This window comes from Melanotaenia boesemani, chromosome 15, assembly GCF_017639745.1.
Source record: "Melanotaenia boesemani isolate fMelBoe1 chromosome 15, fMelBoe1.pri, whole genome shotgun sequence".
NCBI classification, from domain to species: Eukaryota; Metazoa; Chordata; class Actinopteri; order Atheriniformes; family Melanotaeniidae; genus Melanotaenia; species Melanotaenia boesemani.
The window spans coordinates 31,369,125-31,387,849 of NC_055696.1; the positions used below are offsets into that span (position 1 = coordinate 31,369,125).

An 18,725-nucleotide genomic window follows, 5' to 3' on the forward strand; every position below is an offset into this window, starting at 1 on the left:
AGCAGGGGGACAAGGCCCCCCCCTACAGGCCGCTAACGGTACTCCCATACAAACTTTTGGTACCCGTAAGGTAGAACTGTGTTTTGGTGGACAACGATTCCACTGGGATTTCATTACTGCCAAGGTGGCAGTCCCCATCTTGGGCGCAGACTTTCTGTGTGAGTATGGCCTGCTAGTAGATGTCAAGAACCGTCGTTTGGTTCACGCCACCACCTTCTCTTCTTTCGACTGCGTCCTGAGTGCTGTAGACTCTTTCAGACTTTCAGCGGTGCTCCCGCAGGCTGACGTGTTCCATCACCTGCTAGTTAGGTTTCCGGCACTTACGCAGCCCACCTTCTCGTCCACCTCACCCAAACACGGAGTGGAGCATTGCATTACCACCACCGGCCCACCAGTCCACGCCCGTGCGAGGCGCCTGGACCCAGCCAAGCTCGCCATCGCCAAAGCTGAATTTGGCAGCATGGAGCTCCTTGGAATTATCCGCCGCTCAAACAGCTCCTGGTCTTCACCTCTCCACATGGTTCCTAAGCCCGGCGGTGGGTGGCGCCCATGCGGTGATTACCGCCGGTTGAATGAGGCTACAACACCGGACCGCTACCCGGTGCCTCACATCCAAGACTTTTCGTCGCACCTGGCTGGTAAAGTAATTTTTTCAAAGGTGGACCTCGTCCGTGGTTATCACCAGGTCCCAGTACACCCTTCAGATGTCCCCAAAACAGCCGTGATTACCCCTTTCGGACTGTTTGAGTTTTTGAGAATGCCATTTGGCCTTAAAAATGCGGCTCAGTCTTTCCAACGTCTTATGGACTCTGTTCTGCGTGAACTGCCCTTTCTTTTCGTGTACCTGGACGACATTTTGGTGGCCAGTACATCAGTTGCCGAACACCTGTCACACCTGCAAACCCTCTTTGACCGTCTCAACCAACACGGACTGATCGTCAACCCAGCCAAATGTCAGTTTGGGTTAACTACCATTGACTTCTTAGGTCATCGGATCACCAAGGATTGGGCTGTCCCGCTCCCATCTAAGGTACAAGCGGTGCTGGATTTTCCATGCCCGGCTACTGTGCGGTCCCTTCAGGAGTTCCTGGGTATGGTGAACTTTTATCACCGTTTCATTCCTAAAGCTGCAGCCCTCATGCGACCACTACATGAGGTCTTGAAGGGCAGGTCCCCCAAGCAGTTGGTGGACTGGACCACTGAGAGGACGGCCGCTTTCACTGATGCCAAAACCGCTTTGGCCAATGCTACGATGCTCGCTCACCCATCACCCGAGGCCCCCATCGCAATCACTACGGATGCCTCGGACTATGCGGTGGGTGCTGTACATGAGCAGTGGGTGGCCGGCGCTTGGCAACCCCTCGCTTTCTTCAGCTGGCAGCTCCGCCCCAATGAACGCAAATACAGCACTTTCGACTGGGAGCTGCTTGCACTGCACCTCGCTGTCCGACATTTCCGTTCATTGCTGGAGGGCCAGCGGTTTACTGCTTTTGTTGACCACAAACCTCTCACTTTTGCTATGTCTAAGGCGTCTGAACCTTGGTCTGCCCGACAGCAACGGCAACTGTCCTACATCTCAGAGTTCACCACGGACATACAACATGTTTCGGGCAAGACCAACGTTGTCGCAGACTGCCTCTCCCGCGCTTTGACTGGGGTCGTCCACCTGGGGCTCGATTATGCCCGCATGGCAGCTGATCAAACCTCCGACCCGATGGTCCAGTCGCTCAGGACCGAGGCTACTGGCCTTCAGCTGAAGGATGTCCCCTTTGGTGAGGGTCGGATGGATGCGGTACATGGTCTTTCTCACCCTGGTAGGAAACCATCCCAGCATTTGGTAGCGTCCAAGTTTGTCTGGCGTGGTCTAAAGAGGGATGTGCGGGACTGGGCGGACACCTGCGTGGACTGTCAGTGTTCCAAGGTTCACCGCCACACTGCAGCTCCCCTGGCGCTTTTCCCGGTGCCGGAAAGGAGGTTCGACCATGTGAATGTGGACCTGGTTGGCCCCCTTCCCCCCTCTCTTGGTTTCACTTACCTCATTACCATGGTGGATAGGACAACCCGCTGGCCTGAGGTTGCTCCGCTAACATCGGCTACGGCTGCGGAGATGGCAAGGGCATTTATTGGTGTTTGGGTGGCCCGCTTTGGCACTGCATCTGATCTCTCCTCGGATCGGGGCTCACAGTTCACCTCGGAGCTCTGGAACGCGGTGGCAAACGGCTTAGGGGTGAAGCTCCACCGTACCACGGCCTATCACCCACAAGCTAATGGCTTGTGTGAACGTTTCCATCGTTCCATGAAGGTCTCCCTCCGGGCCAGTCTCAGGGACAGCAACTGGGTTGATAAGCTCCCATGGGTCATGTTGGGCCTCAGGACTGCCCCTAAAGAGGACCTCCAGGCTTCGTCTGCGGAGCTGGTGTCCGGCCAGCCTCTGAGGGTCCCTGGGGATTTTTTCCTGACGTTACGACCCCGTGGTCTGCACGGTCCTCGCGGATAAAGCGCAGCTGTTTGCTTCTGTTCCAACCTCCCAGCATGGCCTGCCGCAGTCCTACATTCCCCCACGTCTACAGTCAGCAGATTTCGTCTTCATTCGCCATGATGTTCATCGCGGGCCACTGCAGCGTCCTTATGACGGCCCTTTCCGGGTATTAGAGACGGGGGATAAATACTTCGTGGTGGACATGGGCGGTAAGGCCGAGCGCATTTCAGTGGACCGCCTCAAGCCGGCTCACCTGGATTTGAACGGACCTGTCGGGCTTGCCCAACCCCCGCTACGGGGGAGACCTCCAACCGGTCCTGTGTCCCCGGGTGACCCCTTGCGGGTTTCCCCGTCCCACACCTGCTTACCCTCTGTTGTTACCTCGGGACCTTCTCCTGCAGAGGTCACCGTCCCCGCTGTTGTTCAGCGAAGTCGTTCCGGTCGTGTGATCCGGCCGCCGCCTCGTTGATTTTTCTTTCTTTTTCATGGTGGTTTCTGTTTTGTGTCTGCCACGGTGAATTCTGGGGGGACATGTGTAGTGGACTCTTAAGTACATAATTCACCGTGCAGTAATATAGACTGGTGTTTAACGTTATAGCAAGTTGTTCACTGTTGCCCGGTAACCCCAAGACTGTATCTGGGGTTTCCTGTTGTCTGTCTCCACGGGCGCCTCCATATTGTTTTTTCCTAAAAAAGTCTGTTCTTCTGTTTTGGAATAAAACGACACGAGTTGTGTAGTTAAAGTGAGAAATTGTCTCTTCGCTTCCTTTCTACAATTTCCACAGTGGTATATTTTTTAGTTTTTTGTTGAACATAATGGCAATCCATTCTGCCTTCTATGTCAGGCATCATTGGCGCATTTCAAAGCTTCAAATCTTCAGCGCCACTTCAGCTCACTCCATGCTAACATTGCCCAGGAATTTCCAAAATGGACTGAACTTTGCAAGCACAAGTTGGTCACTTTGAAAAGTCAGGCAGAAAAGCAAATGCAGTTTTCCAAAAAAATTACAAAGCACTCAGAAACCGTTGATACGATGCAAGAATACCTTGCATCGTATCAACTAGCCTGGAACACTGCGCGGGCAAAAAAGCCAGACAATGAAGAGGAGTTTTTTAAAAAATGCCTCAGTGACATTGTTGAAATCTTGTCCCCTGAAAACGACAAACTAAAATGCATGGTAACAGACGTCCAACTGTCCCGCCACACTGTTGAACACAGAATATCGGCTAACACGGCTATTGAATCACAGTTGCACTCTGACCTTCAAGCATGTGAGTATTTTAGTGTTGCATTGGATGAGAGTTGTGACATTCACTCAAAGCAATTTACAATGCATATCACATTCACCCAGTCACACACACATCCATACCCCAATAGATACATCGGGAGGCAATGCAAAGTTCAGTGTCTTGCCCAAGAACACTTAGGCATGAAGTTAGGGGAAGCCTGGAATCGATCCACCGACCTTCCGGTTGGAAAATAACTCCTCCTCCTCCTGAGCCATAGAAGATATGTTTGAAATCAAGTGGGTGATGTCATCGGGTAAATGTGTCAAGATTCTTATTTTTAAGGTCGTATTTTTAGTCTCCAGTTTTATTTATTTATTTATTTATTTTGCCTTTTGCAGGAATTCTTTACTAAAGTCACAAGAGACCAAATTTATCAAAGACATCATGGTGATTAAATATATTTCAGGTCTGTACTGTAGGTCTCTGCATATTTCAGAACAAGTTGTGCATGCCATAAAACGTGCTAATACTATGATGGGGGATTATGTCAACATTAATTGAATGATGTGGGCTGGACAGAAGGTTTTTTTTTCTACTTCTTTTTTAATAAATAAATATGCAGAGAAAATCAATGTTAGTGCTTTTCGGAAGGGAAACTCTTCTTGGTATGCAGGCTCAGATAGCAGGACCAAATTAATTCCAATAACATTCAGGTTAGTTCAACATGATACTTTGTCAGCATCAAACCAGAGAGCAAACTGCAGCAGGAGTCCAGACCAGTGGGCTGATGAATCACATTAAAACTTCATTTTGGGAGAGTGCCACGCTCTGCAGCACACAACTGCCTAATTCACACCACTGAATGCAACCTACCCAGGCAAAGCACAAATGGAAATAAAAGGAGATGAAGCAGATTTCACCAGGTTAACAAATGTTAACATTTCCTTTTTCATTTCTTCCTTTCTCTCTCTCTTTTTTTTTTTTTTTGGCCATTAATTGTTGAGTTTCTTGTCATCCCCACTGACAATGAAACTGAAAATAGAGCTCATATATTGGTTTGGTCAAGCATCCTGCACCAACATCAGGAAACATTTTATATAAAACACATGTAAACAATACTTATTATCATTAATTGAACTTTTTAACATGTCAGCCTGATTACAAAAAGTATTTACATTTGATACCTTGAGTTCATTGTGCTGACTTTGTCTCAAACGCAGCTAAGGCTCTAGAACTGAGCTGGTAAATAAATAAACTACAGAATCTTTCACAAACTAACAAAAACAGACAAAACAATGCTGCATCTGCAGGTAGTCCAAAAACAGAAGTTCAAAACTTGAGAGAATAAGAGGAAGCAGCCGAACAAACTCTGCAGGCAGCCGAGACATAAAAGACTCAAATAAAGACGAGGATCTTGGAGTGAACACAGGAAAACAGGGTGGATTACTTAGAGTAAATGTCTGATAGGATCCAGGTGTGAGGAGAGAAAACAACATAAACCATCACAAACCAGAAGACATACAAGTGATGAAGCATTAAACTTAAAGCTTAACATAAAAATGGTAGAAATCAGAACAGATCAGAAAAAAACGTACACCCACGGCAGGATGAGCTTTAACATGGTACACTGGACACTGTCCACGGTCCTGATTTCAACATGTTACCACAGACACTGTCCACGGTCCTGATTTCAACATGTTACCACAGACACTGTCCACGGTCCTAATTTCAACATGTTACCACAGACACTGTCCACGGTCCTGATTTCAATATGTTACCACAGACACTGTCCACGGTCCTGATTTCAACATGTTACCACAGATTCTGTCCACGGTCCTGATTTCAACATGTTACCACAGACACTGTCCACGGTCCTGATTTCAACATGTTACCACAGATTCTGTCCACGGTCCTGATTTCAACATGTTACCACAGACACTGTCCACGGTCCTGATTTCAACATGTTACCACAGACACTGTCCACGGTCCTGATTTCAACATGTTACCACAGACACTGTCCACGGTCCTGATTTCAACATGTTACCACAGACTCTGTCCACGGTCCTGATTTCAACATGTTACCGCAGACTCTGTCCACGTCCTAATTTCCAACATGTTCCCACAGACACTGTCCATGGTCCTAATTTCCAACATGTTACCACAGACACTGTCCATGGTCCTAATTTCCAACATGTTACCACAGACACTGTCCATGGTCCTAATTTCCAACATGTTACCACAGACACTGTCCATGGTCCTGATTTCAACATGTTACCACAGACACTGTCCACGGACCTGATTTCCAACATGTTACCACAGACACTGTCCACGGTCCTGATTTCAACATGTTACCACAGACACTGTCCACGGTCCTAATTTCCAACATGTTACCACAGACACTGTCCACGGTCCTAATTTCCAACATGTTACCACAGACACTGTCCATGGTCCTGATTTCAACATGTTCCCACAGTCACTGTCCACGGTCCTGATTTCAACATGTTACCACAGACACTGTCCACGGTCCTGATTTCAACATGTTACCACAGACACTGTCCACGGTCCTAATTTCCAACATGTTCCCACAGACACTGTGCACGGTCTTGATTTCAACATGTTCCCACAGACACTGTCCACAGTCCTAATTTCAACATGTTACCACAGATTCTGCCCATGGTCCTGATTTCAACATGTTACCACAGACTCTGTCCATGGTCCCGATTCCAACATGTTACCACAGACTATCCTTTATCCAGTTCTGTTCAAAAGTCCTGATCCAGTCCTCATTCCTTCACATTTCTCTTCCCAACCAGCAAAGATCAGACAGTCTGACAGACAGAAAACAGGATTTTAGCAGCAACAAGGTGATTCCCAATCAGTTGGTAGCTGGAAACTTTGCTTATCTCAGCATGGAGGCAGCAACTGGACACGTGGAGGACAGAAGAAGAGTCAGGACTAAAAACTATCTACAGCAGATTAACAGGATCTGAAATCTGGTAAACATCCGAACCAGGACCTGAGAGATGCTTATGGACCTGAGGCTGATCCATGTACTGTTGACCGAAGCCTCATCAAAAATGGTCTTCGTGGAAACGGGGCTGTCAAGAAGCCATTCTTAAGGAAGGGAAGAAAGGCAGAACTCAGACCTCAACAGGTCTGATGGAGGGATGGATCCTCCCCAGAACCCGGACCTAAGCAGGTCTGATGGAGGGATGGATCCTCCCAGAACCCGGACCTAAGCAGGTCTGATACAGGGATGGATCCTCCCAGAACCCAGACCTAAACAGGTCTGATGGAGGGATGGATCCTCCCAGAACCCGGACCTAAGCAGGTCTGATGGTGGGATGGATCCTAGAACCCGGACCTAAGCAGGTCTGATGGTGGGATGGATCCTACCCAGTACCCTGACCTCAACAATACTGAAGCAGTGTGGGATCATCTGGACAGAGAATGAAACAAAAGGCAGAAACTTCCAAGGAAGAACTTTGGAAAGTCCTTCAAGGATCCTGGAGAACTATTCATGGAGAATACTTTAAGAAATGAAAAAAGCTTCTTTAGGAGAATCAATAAAGCTGCTCAGACCCATTACTCACTTCCAAGCTCCTTAGAACTGGATCAACTCTGGTTCTGCCTCATATACTAGATTTAGATTCAGTGTTTGTACAAGTTTTTAATAAACTGTAGCTTCTTTTTCCTGAAATGTTAATGATTTTTTCCACAATTCTGTGCATATTTTACTCAGTAGAAACGATGACTCATATTGTCCATATGATGCCCTGTACATAACTGAGACTCATTCTCCTTTAAGCCTTTACCTGAGATGCTAGATCTAATAATGGGAATTGTGTCAATAACATGACCAGTAATGATAAATATGAACATTCATGACTCTCTTCCTTTTAGATCATTGAATCTGTCCATGTTGTTGAATTCTGTAGTGCCACAACAGCTACATTAGTGAACACAATACAAAGAATAATTTGATATATTTACATTTAATTGTCTGTATTCCTGATCATTATGGTATTTTTTTGGGACAGATCTGAATTATTTAAAACTAAAACACATTTTTTCTAATTCAAATCACGACACTCTGGGTGTATTGCTCTGTACGTTTCAGGAATATTAAAGTGCAAGGGACACAAAATATTGTAAATCACAACGTGAATATATAAATACAGACTGGAAGCCGGAGGGGACACCAGCCACCAGGGTTATTGGCTGAGGCTTCCTTTACAAGATTTTACTCATCACAAGAATTTTCCAGCAATATTATTGGATTATCTGAAGTCTTGGGGATGCTACACTTGTGCTGATGTTGGATCAAATCCTTTCCAAAAACTGACTATAAGATGATATATTGTACCAAGATGGTGTGAAAACTGAGGGATTTGGTGGAGAAACTGTTTAAATTTCCGCTTATTGGACCTTAGGGTGATGTATTTTTAAATAAAAGCTTGTATATTTGTGGAACAACGCACATCAACGCCAAAATCAGCAGTCCGATCATGCACGCTAAATCCTGGATGGATCAATTTCTTAAATTGTTGGAAAAACCAAAGGAAAATAATAAGAATGGAGTCGGGTCTTGGTCCCGGGGGCGCAGCGACCCCCGCGGCTCACTCACCAATGTTGATGTTACTTGGGAAACTTGTGCCGCTGCAGAGCCCAATCAGCAACAGCAGCAGCGGCGGCGCGAGGACCGAGGGGAGCGGGAAGCTCTGCAGCCGCATGGTTCCTCCAGCAGCAGCAGCAGCAGCACCGACAGGAGACGCGGAACAACCGGTGTAATCCCATTCACACCGTGGCCGGCAAAGATCCACCGTAGGCCGGCCCCAGACTCCCACATCCAGTGGCGGTCCGCTCCGGTCACTCTCTCGAAGTCTGCTCTCTTACTCGGACTCTCTTCCTCTGGTCTAACATTGATGGTTGGAGCGTAAGCTCTGCTGCCGCGTCCGCTCCGACTCTCACACTGTTCTATCTCTCCATTTCTCAACCCCTCTTTCTCTCTCTCTCTCTATCTCGCTCTCTCTCTCTCTCTTTCTCTCGATGAGCTTCACATGAACATAAAACAAAGGATGTATTTACTCAGTTTGGATTCAATTAGGTTTCCTTAAGTGGAGCGCGCGCAAATGAAGCAAATAGATCCATGTTATGATGTTCGGACCATGACAGCAAGATGTGTTACTTTAAACTGATTTTCCACCACATTAATCACACTGATGTACTTCTTATTCTTTATTAAAGACTCTACAAGCTGCTGCGACGCATTCCACGTGTCTGCCAGTTGTTTTCAGAGCTTTCAGAAATGCTGATTGGATTTAATGACTTTCAGTTGATACGGAACAACAGAAGGGCCATAAAACAATAAATCTGGAAAGAAGAAAACATAAATGAGGAAATAAAAAGATGACTTGTAAATGGAGTAAATGTAGAAATATGATCAGAAATTAGGTAAAGGAAAATATCTGGAAGTGTTATTATTTTTAAGATAATCAGCTGCAGCGAGCCATTTGGGGGCCCTATGCACAACTGTGAGCAGGAAAACATCTAAAATCTGCAGGACTGTAGCCCTCAAGGACAGGTGCTGGACATTGCTTTCCTAGGTCATTACAGACAAAATGGTCCACTTCCAAAAAACTGCTATAAAACCTTACAGATTTATATCTTTTTCTGTTTTATTTTTATATTTTTCTTGGAAAAACCTCAAAACAACTAATTATTTAAAGGATTTTAATCCTTTAAAAATCACATTAAACCACATTTTTTAGCTATTACAAAATGTAATGATGCAGTCTGTCATGTTAGGGTTTTAATTTCTAGATAAATAACAACACTTGTGATATTCAGTGTTCACCTCCAAAATCAGCTCTTTTATAGGCCTGTGCATAAAATGCTGTTAGCTAAATCAAAAGCTGAATTATGCTGCAGATTACTGTAGTGCCACAACAACGCAACAGAAAGCTGAAGTACAGGTTAAAAAGAGCAGGAAGAAAAGACTCCCTTCATGCATATACTAAAAAGCCATGGACCCCCCTGCCCCACCCTGTTCTGAAACCATGTTTGGTTTTATGCTTTCAAAAGGGAGATTCTCACCATAAATAATGCATTCTGGCTGGGTCCTGTCCTTCCATAAAGCCAAAGGTAATTTAATTAACTTACTAATAGAGCCTTACTTTTTTTTTCTTAAAATAGGGACAATGTGTGGACATCACAATAGCTCTTAATGTTCAAAGTCTCAGGGACCCTCTGTGCTTCTTGGTGGAGTCCCAGACCCCAGGTTTGGAATCACTAAGATAGAGGAGCCCAAGAAAAGCAAAGGTATTAAAGTCAGCAATGTCATTAAAAAGGCTCCAGTATTGTAGTGAACCAGTTTGAACAACCTCACATTAAATTTAATAAGCAAAGTAAGGTAGAGATTATTGTGGTTTGCCTGGATTGTCTGTTGCATGTTTGAAATAACTCAACCAATTAATAAAATAAATAAATAAGTAAAATTATGACCCATGTTATGGCCCAGCCAGCTTCTACAGTAATATACGGCTTGTTTGCACTCGCTGTAATTCTATACACTTTTTAGTTTGCACATTTACTTTAATTATTGCATAGTAATTTGATTATTTATTTATTTCCATACACCTGGCTGTTTATTAGTATATATGTACATCTGAACATTTTAAATGTGGCTAAACAAAGTTTCGCTATTCACCACTATACAACAACAACAAAGCTTCCTCTCTTTTCTGGGGTTACGTTGACTCTGTTATGGTTTGGCATATAACTGCTCACATCACATGAATTAAAACCTTTGCATAACAGTATTTTTTGATTTCCAACACATTTTCCAGTCAAAGGTCATCGCTGTCGCTTGTTCATATGACCCATAAATCCAACCTGTAAAGCAGCAGCTACAGGTGGCGGGAGGGAAATGCGACTCAGATTAGCACATCAGAGCAGATATTGTCTATCATTTTACTAGAAGTCCTCTCAAATGGGCAAATTTTGGTAAAAATAAAAGTTGCCTTTTTTATGTTTATAGGCTAGCTTAACACAATTTCATCTTTTTTTTTTTTTTTAAATATGACCTTTAGTTTCCATTTTACGGTTTGTATCTCCATTTAGGGTATAAAGTTAGCATTTTCGATTTTTTTAAATATTTAATGTGTAAGCTTTTAAAACATACACTACCGTTCAAAAGTTTGGGGTCACTTTGCCATGGGATTCAATAGGAAGATGACCCCAAACTTTTGAACGGTGGTGTATAAGCAATTCATTAGCTGCTCTCTTTGATGTTTTGCATTCACAGTTTTAAAAAAGTGGAGAAAAAAGCATATTATTCACCCTGCAAACAAATGTCGGTTTAAATAAATAAAACGTCTTATTCCTGTTTCTAAGCAAACATCTTCTCTCTGGAGCTATACCAGTCTCACTCTGTCACTGGAAGCTGTGGAAATGGTTTTGATGGTTTTGACTTTGCACGTCATGATGGAGGTCTGTCCAGCCTGGTGCATCCTGCATCGCCCTGTCATGGCCAGGATGTAGAAATGGTCAATAACAATCTCCCTCAATCAGCAACACAAACTATAATAGAATATAATTCTTCACTTTTCCTTCCTCTGATTTAGATCAACCATCAGGAACCATCATCTCTGCCTTAGGACATACTGACAGAAATAACCTAAATACTGGAGAATTAATCAGTAATACACATTTAAATGAAACATCAGTATTTAAGACGTTTATTTTATTGATTATCTGCAGTTTAGTCTGAAAAACACATGTGATAATTATCATCTCTGTTTTTATATCCCCATCTGGACAACATTTGCTCCAGCATACAGACGTTCAATACCTGTTTATCCATGTTATGTAAATATAATTCATTATTTATTGATTTTTTTATTGATTTGTTATTATTTTTTAATCACGAATAGATTAAATTATCCTTAAAGAGAAGATGCAATTAACAAGAAAAAAAAGCTCAGGATCACCATGTAGGTCTCTGTTTGGGAAATTTGATATAAATGTATGGACATAATTTGAAATGCGTGAAGTCACATGACATAAGAATTTGACCCCACACCACCCCCCACCCCCCATGACCTACCCCCTGAAGTGTTGATTTTTAAAGCCCCTTCCCCCTGCAGTCTGACAAATTTCTGCATGCCCCCAGGATACAGAAAACATTTAAGGCTTTCTATAAGGAGGGAGAAGTTGTGGGAGGATGGAGCAGCTTTCATCATGAGTGTTGTGAGATATAACATCAAGAGCAACGTACACTCCCCAGGTCCACCTTGCCAGCACCACTTTCCTCCAGAAGGCCTTAATTCTTGCTGTGATAGATGGAAGCAGGTGGTGGAAAACTTCCTCAGAGGTTTTCTCCATATTGACATGACAGCATCACACAGCTGCTGCAGGTTTGTCGGCTGCATCCATGATGAGAATCTCCCGTTCCACCACATCCCAAAGCTGCTCTACTGGACTGAGATCTGGTGACTGTGGAGGTCGTTGGAGTCCAGTGAACTCATCGTCATGTTCTAGAAAGCAGGTGGAGATGATCTGAGCTTTGTGACATGGCGCATTATCCTGCTGGAAGTAGCATCAGAAGATGCTACACTGTGGTCATAAAGGGATGGACATGGTCAGCAACAATACTCAGGTAGGCTGTGCTGGTTAAACCAGGCCATGGTGGTACTAAGAGCCCCATAGTGGGCCAAGAAAATATCCCCCCACCATTACACCAGCAGCAGCCTGAAGCGTTGATCCAAGGCAGGATGGATCCATGTTTTCATGATGTTTCCACCAGATTCTGAGCCTAGCATCTGAATGTGAAGCTGAAATAGAGACTCATCAGACCAGCAACGTTTCTCCATCTTCTATTGTCCAGTGTTGGTGAGTGTGTGTGAATTGTAGCCTCAGTTTCCTGTTCTTAGCTGGCAGGAGGCACCTGGTGTGGTCTTCTGCAAAGTGTTGTGTGTTCAGAGATGCTATTCTGCAGACCTTGGTTGGAACCAGTGCTGATCTGAGTTTGTAGGGTCCATCGTCAGGGGATCAGGAACATTTATATCACATTTTATGGTGATTTATTCAATTGCTGTTGAGATCTCTCATTTTGGATTGAAGTAGAGTACCATGCCATTAACACTGTTACACCAAGATTAAAATGGTACAGGTAATTTTAATTCCAGCAGTATATCATCATTATATAAAGAGAATCAGTGACTATCTCATAGCTTTTTCATGTATGCTATCAATTCAGACTCTTCAGAGTTCAATGTCAGTGTTTAATTGGGCTAAACACGAAGTTGCTGGTTCCTTATCGCAAAACAGCTTCCCTCCTACACATTTTACCCACACAAAGAATAATGGAACGCTGATAATCCCCTTCCATTCACTTTCTAGACAGCCACTTTGCCAAAACAAAACAAAGATAGAGAAGAAAATAATCACCCTCTTTCATCCGCCTTCCTCCATAATTAATTTATCTGTACTTTACTAACAGGCTAAAGGCAGCGTGGGAGGATCCGCTGGAAACAGAACAAATGATCAACTTCAGACTTTATGAAAATGCCTCATCCTCCAAGCTCTGTTGATGTGTTTCTGCAGCGTGTTTCACTTGGGTGCCACTTGAAAGCAAACAGTGCAACGAAAAACTCATCCAGGGTCAAGCTGTAAATGCTGAGAAATTCAAGTCTTTCCTTTTGTCTGTGCTTTTGTTTTGGAAAAGGTGAATGAACTTGAAGCGAAGTCAAACAGTCAGATAGGAAAGACAAGGTATTCAGCACCTGACTTTACAGCAGTGTGACTAAGAGATGCTTCAGGGCCACATGAGTCCAAACCAACTGGCAACCTCCGCCTGTAAAATGTGAAGCCTATGCTGAAGTGCAAAAAGTTGCAGTTCACCCCTCATCCACTAGGGGCTGGCTCCAAAACAGAGTCAATCCCCATAGACTCCCATATTAAAAAGGACAACTTCACAGCAGAAAAAAAAACATGTTTAAAGTTTGGTTCAAAAATCCATTTTAGGATTTAAAGGTCAAGTTTACCTTCATGACAACTATGAGGGGGTCAATTTTTTTTTTCTAACTCATCCGTTTGGATGTTATTTATTCTTGAAATTTGGCATAATTGTCCTTTTGATTGTCCTTTTGATTGACAGGTATCCAATATCCATGGCAAAAAGGGAGAGTGCAGCACAACCTCGATTTTTAGCCGGCTAACAGCGTGCTTTAGCTTTAGCCCGCCTACCTCAGTTAACTACAGGCAGCTCAGAATTTGATGGTTGTCAATCATCCACCCCCACCTTCACAGTCCCCCTCTCAGCTCCACCTCTTTGCCCAGCTTTTGGATTTTTCGGGACTAATGACATGCATTAAGCTACCAAGATGGCGACAGTGGGAACGCCCAACGGGCTTCACTTTTGCTCTTCAGAAACCTACAGGTGAGGCTCTGTCCATCTTTTATATACAGTCTATGGTTCAAACTAACTCAAAGGTTTTTGAAAAAGGAAAGTTTCAGTCCAAAAGTAGAGAGGCTGTTTGCAAAACTGGAAGCTCCAGAGAGGAGGAAGTTTCAGTCTCTCGAAGTGTGACTGAAACCTCCTGTGTGTGGAACCACACATATTCCGCCTGACGAAGCCAGACTGGGAGCCGGTTTCATAGACAGGAGGAGGTTTTGTCTCGTGAAGCCAGACTGGGAGCTGCTTCTTTCTGCTTTTATTCTGCTGTAAACCTGTAGAATGAAAGCAAAGTTCTTTATTGGGAAAATGTGTTTTTTTTTTTTCAACCTTGAGGATGAGATGTTCTTCATCAGAGCTCCTCTTCCACTTCTCAGATCTAGACAAAGGAATACAGAAGCCTCAGCAGTCAAGAGAATCTCACTGAAAGTTTTGCTGAATGCAGTCAGTAAAATGAAATCCCAAATGTTGTGAGAAGTCCTGTAAGTAAACAGCCTGACATCACTTTGTCCTTCACCTCCTCTCTCGTATGGACTCTGACAGGCCCTGTTAGCTGAAGCAGCAGAAAGCAGCTCATTTGGTTTATCTACAGCAACACAGGAGCTACATCAAATGGTCTAATCTAAGCCCACGCACTGCTCACATGCTGACAGGCAGATGTGACGACTGATGGTGGTTTGCTGATAAAATCTGGACCAGATCAGCTAGGAAAGGTCTCTGAGGTGATTTGTCAGGTGTTGTATTTTCTGCTTCATGCTGCTGGGATCACCTTTCCTAAATAACTGAATTAGAATAAAATAAATAAACAAATATTATTTGGTCGGATTATGCATTCATTTCACACCTGATCAGTTGTTGCAGAGTTGTGTCCATTTCTATTGATCAGCTTAAAACAAAAGTCACAACCCACTGAGAAGGATCATGAAGAAATGAAAGAAAAGAAGAAACAAAGTTAGAAAGTGTGACTCTAGGGCAGGTGATTGGGCTATCTGGCAGTAAATTATGCAAACCAGCTCGACTCAGCTTTATTTATAGAGCACTTTAACACATCAGCTGAACAAAGTTATGAACACAGTATAGAAGCAAAACATTTACAAATTAAATAAAATGCAGAGTAAAAACAGAAACAACAGAAGTAAAACAATGGAATAATAAAACTATAAAACTATAAAACACAAGAGTTTCATGCTAGAGCGAAGACCAGATCATAAAAATGGTTCTTTGGGTGGGTTTTAAAAAAATAGACAGTGATGGGCATCGCTAAGTTCCACATTTTCAGAGCAAAGACTCCCCTCTGATTCTGAAATCATATTTATTATCTGTTCATTGTTGTCGATTCATTTATAATAAATGAATATATTCTAGGACAGGTCATTGTTAGGGTTCCTGTCTGTTTCCCCTGTGTGTGTGTTCCTGGATTGCCCTTGTGTGTGCATCTGGCTCCCTCTGTCTGTCTTGTGTGTCATGTCTGTTCCTGGCCAGGAGAGTTACCAAGGCAGCAATCACCTCACCTGGGCTGATCTCCACACCAGGATCTCATCCACCAATCTAACCACCACTATACTTAAACATCGGACCTTTCTACATTCCTCGCTGGATCGTCCAGTGACCTTCCTGGTATATTGTGGCCTCTCTAGTTCTCCGTCTTGATCCTACTCGTGTCTTACAATCCTGTCTTGTGTCTAGACTCCTGGTGCTCTGGATCCTGTCAGTCCTGCCTCACCAACCTCCTGGATTGTTTTCCCCAGCTCTCATTTATTCCCTCATCTCCAGCTCCTGCCGGCTCCACACTACACTCCGCCTGCCACTCGCTCTGTCTGGTCAGCCGTGAACCACTGTGGTCACCGGTAAACTGTTTTCCTGATTCTGCTCAAACCTCCATTAAACCCTTTCCTAATCGACCCATCTTCTGTCGTCTGGTTGCTCTGTGTCTGCATCTTGGGGTCCAAAACCATTACCTGTCTGACTCGCCATAACAGACATATGTCTAAATATACAGGATTAATTTATTTAATATATCTTGTTTAAGCAAAATTATGAGAAGGATATTTATTTATTACAAGAACAAAAAAAAAAAAAGAAAAAAACCTGGATGTGATGAGTTCCAGTCTGAAACCAGTAAACAGTCCTGAATGTGTGACAGAATCCGACTGGGACTCATGTTAACCAGAAAACAACAAACATCCAGCCTGAGGATGCATCTGTACACGGGGTTCCATCCAGATGTAAAACTCTGCAGCAGGAAGCCTTTCTACCTGGATTCTCAGGTGTACCACCTCTCCTGTTCTCTCAACATCCCGTTAATCTAGCTGACACCTCAGAAATGCAGCCATCTTTACTTCTGCTCACATGAAGCCCAAACTGTCCTTTATATCCAACCCATGCTCAGCCAGAAGCACATCAGCTGGAGAAGTTTCTGGGGTGTGTTTATCACTGAGCTGCCTCCAAGACGGATAAAAATCTGCTGCATCATTTCTGTTTACAGCTGCTGCAGGTGAGGACACAACTTAGTGAAAAGATGAAAAGATAAAAAGATTAAATACTCGTGAGAAATTCTGAAAAAGATGAACAAGACGACGACCACTGAGCGGCTGGAAACAGAATGCTGGTTCCCCCTACATGGTGGATCAATCCCACAGTCTTGAGCGTGGTGAGGTCGGTGCACGTTCTCTACAAGAAGGATCAGCAGGTGATTGGAGGCGTGGCCTCACTCCACAACCAGAACAGGTTCATTTCATATGTGTGACTGACAGGAAGCTGTAAGGAAGGACTGTAATGTGTAAATTACAATACTTTTGACTGGTACTTTTGATCTCATTTTATTTCTTATCTTATGCACTAGGAGGTTGTAAACACAGCTATGAAAATCTGTTCTTACACATGATTATTTCAGCGTTTCTTTATTTGCAAATTAAAAAAAGGCACAACATTGTTTTCAACAAATCCTTAACTTGTTCTCTTCCCCTGCGATCTGTGCTCAAATCAAAATTTCATGCTGTTTCATAACATTTTGTGCATTTGTGCTGTGAGCTGGTTTTTATGTCTCAAAGCTAAAGAAGCAGCAGCTGTTTGCAAGCCCCTATTGCTGCCTTCAGGTCCAACATACAGTCTTTCTATACATTAAACCATCTAAAGCTGCCAGCAGGCTGGTGAAAGAATGAAGCTTCTGCAGTTTTCTATTACAAACGATGGAAGAATGAATAAATGATGAGAGCATTGTGCCCACACAGCACTGTTTTAGCCATGTAGGGCATATGTACTGTGATGTGTGTGAAAGCCAGTTTAAATGTTCAGCCTTCATGTTCCCCAAGTATGAGTACAATCATAGATGTGGAAGAAAAAAATGTGCTCTGATTATGCTTTAACCTTAATGTTCTGCCTCCCTGCGGGTCCCCCAAGGAAGTTTCTGACACTACATGAAAAATACCAATGCAATAAAAATAATTTTGTTGCTAATCTTTAACATATGCAAGTGTCTAATCGCCACCAAAGACCAATTCCTCTGACATTTATTATATGGAAAACATTTCAATTTTTGTTTTTTGTAATGAATGAGGCAGTCATTTAAATATTCACATTGGTATGTAAAGGGTTAAAATAAAAAAAATATATTGAAATTGAGTTTTGAGCAGGTTGAATGTTAAATTGTTATTTTTTAAAGCAGGAACTAATATTGATGTGTGATGATTTTATAGCAGTTTTTGTTTGTGGACATTTCTGGCCATGAAGGTCACCACATGGTATTAAATTTGAGGAGGGCACTAGGGTTAAATCTGTAAGAGGACATATTTAAAAATAGCTACAAGTAAAATATAAAAAAAATAAATCCTCTATGTAAATAAATAAGAAGCACATAGTTTGGTTTGCAGTTACTTTTTTCTCAGACATCATTTGAATTCTCTGTAGGTGGTGAACAGACACAGCAGAGACTCTGTGACTCTGCAGTTTTGGCATCAGGACTAATTCTTCCACATTTATTGCTCTTGGATCTGATTCTGGGTCAGATTATGAATGTTTTCAGAGGGAGAGCTGCCTCTGCAGTCACATCTCTGCAGGGGGACACGTCTCTCTGCTGCCTAGCTGGCTCCCCCCAATGCCTCTGTCTCATCCAGGAGTGCGTTTACTGGAACTCGCTTCTGGAAAGTTCTCTTCATCACTGACCGTTTTCTTGCCTCTGAGCATCGAAACTGCAGACAGCTGAAGAGAAGATCAGGAGGTTTGCACTTTAGTTGACTTTTGTTTCCATGAGGGAGCTCAGCAGGAGGAAGCTACAATCAATAAAAAGCATGGCATCACAGAGCAGCTCTATTCAATTAGTGACTGCATGTTGGCAGCGAGGATGGATCTGATGGTTTGTGCTAAACTGAAAAATAAAACAAATGATATTTTATCGGGAAAGCTAATTAATGTTGAACACCACAGGGACAGAAAGTTGCTTCAGCATGACGCATGTGCCTGCTGAAGAAGCCAAAGTTTATGCTTTTAATCTTCATTTCCTCTCAGTATGTCTGAGCTGTTTCAGGCACTTTTGTCCTGAAACTTTCTGAAAAAACTCAAAAG

At 43.4% G+C, this 18,725-nt stretch overlaps 1 protein-coding gene across 1 annotated transcript in view; it reads right to left on the reverse strand.

The window, feature by feature from the left end:
* The window catches only part of LOC121654514 (glutamate receptor 1-like), a 157,111-nt gene extending 148,450 nt beyond the window's left edge, over positions 1 to 8,661 (reverse strand). Inside the window, exon 1 of the mRNA XM_042008688.1 lies at positions 8,337 to 8,661. Within this exon, the coding sequence (XP_041864622.1) occupies positions 8,337 to 8,442 (106 nt within the window). The 5' untranslated portion in view covers positions 8,443 to 8,661. The remainder of the gene's footprint in view (positions 1 to 8,336) is intronic.
* Positions 8,662 to 18,725: the final 10,064 nt, after the last annotated feature.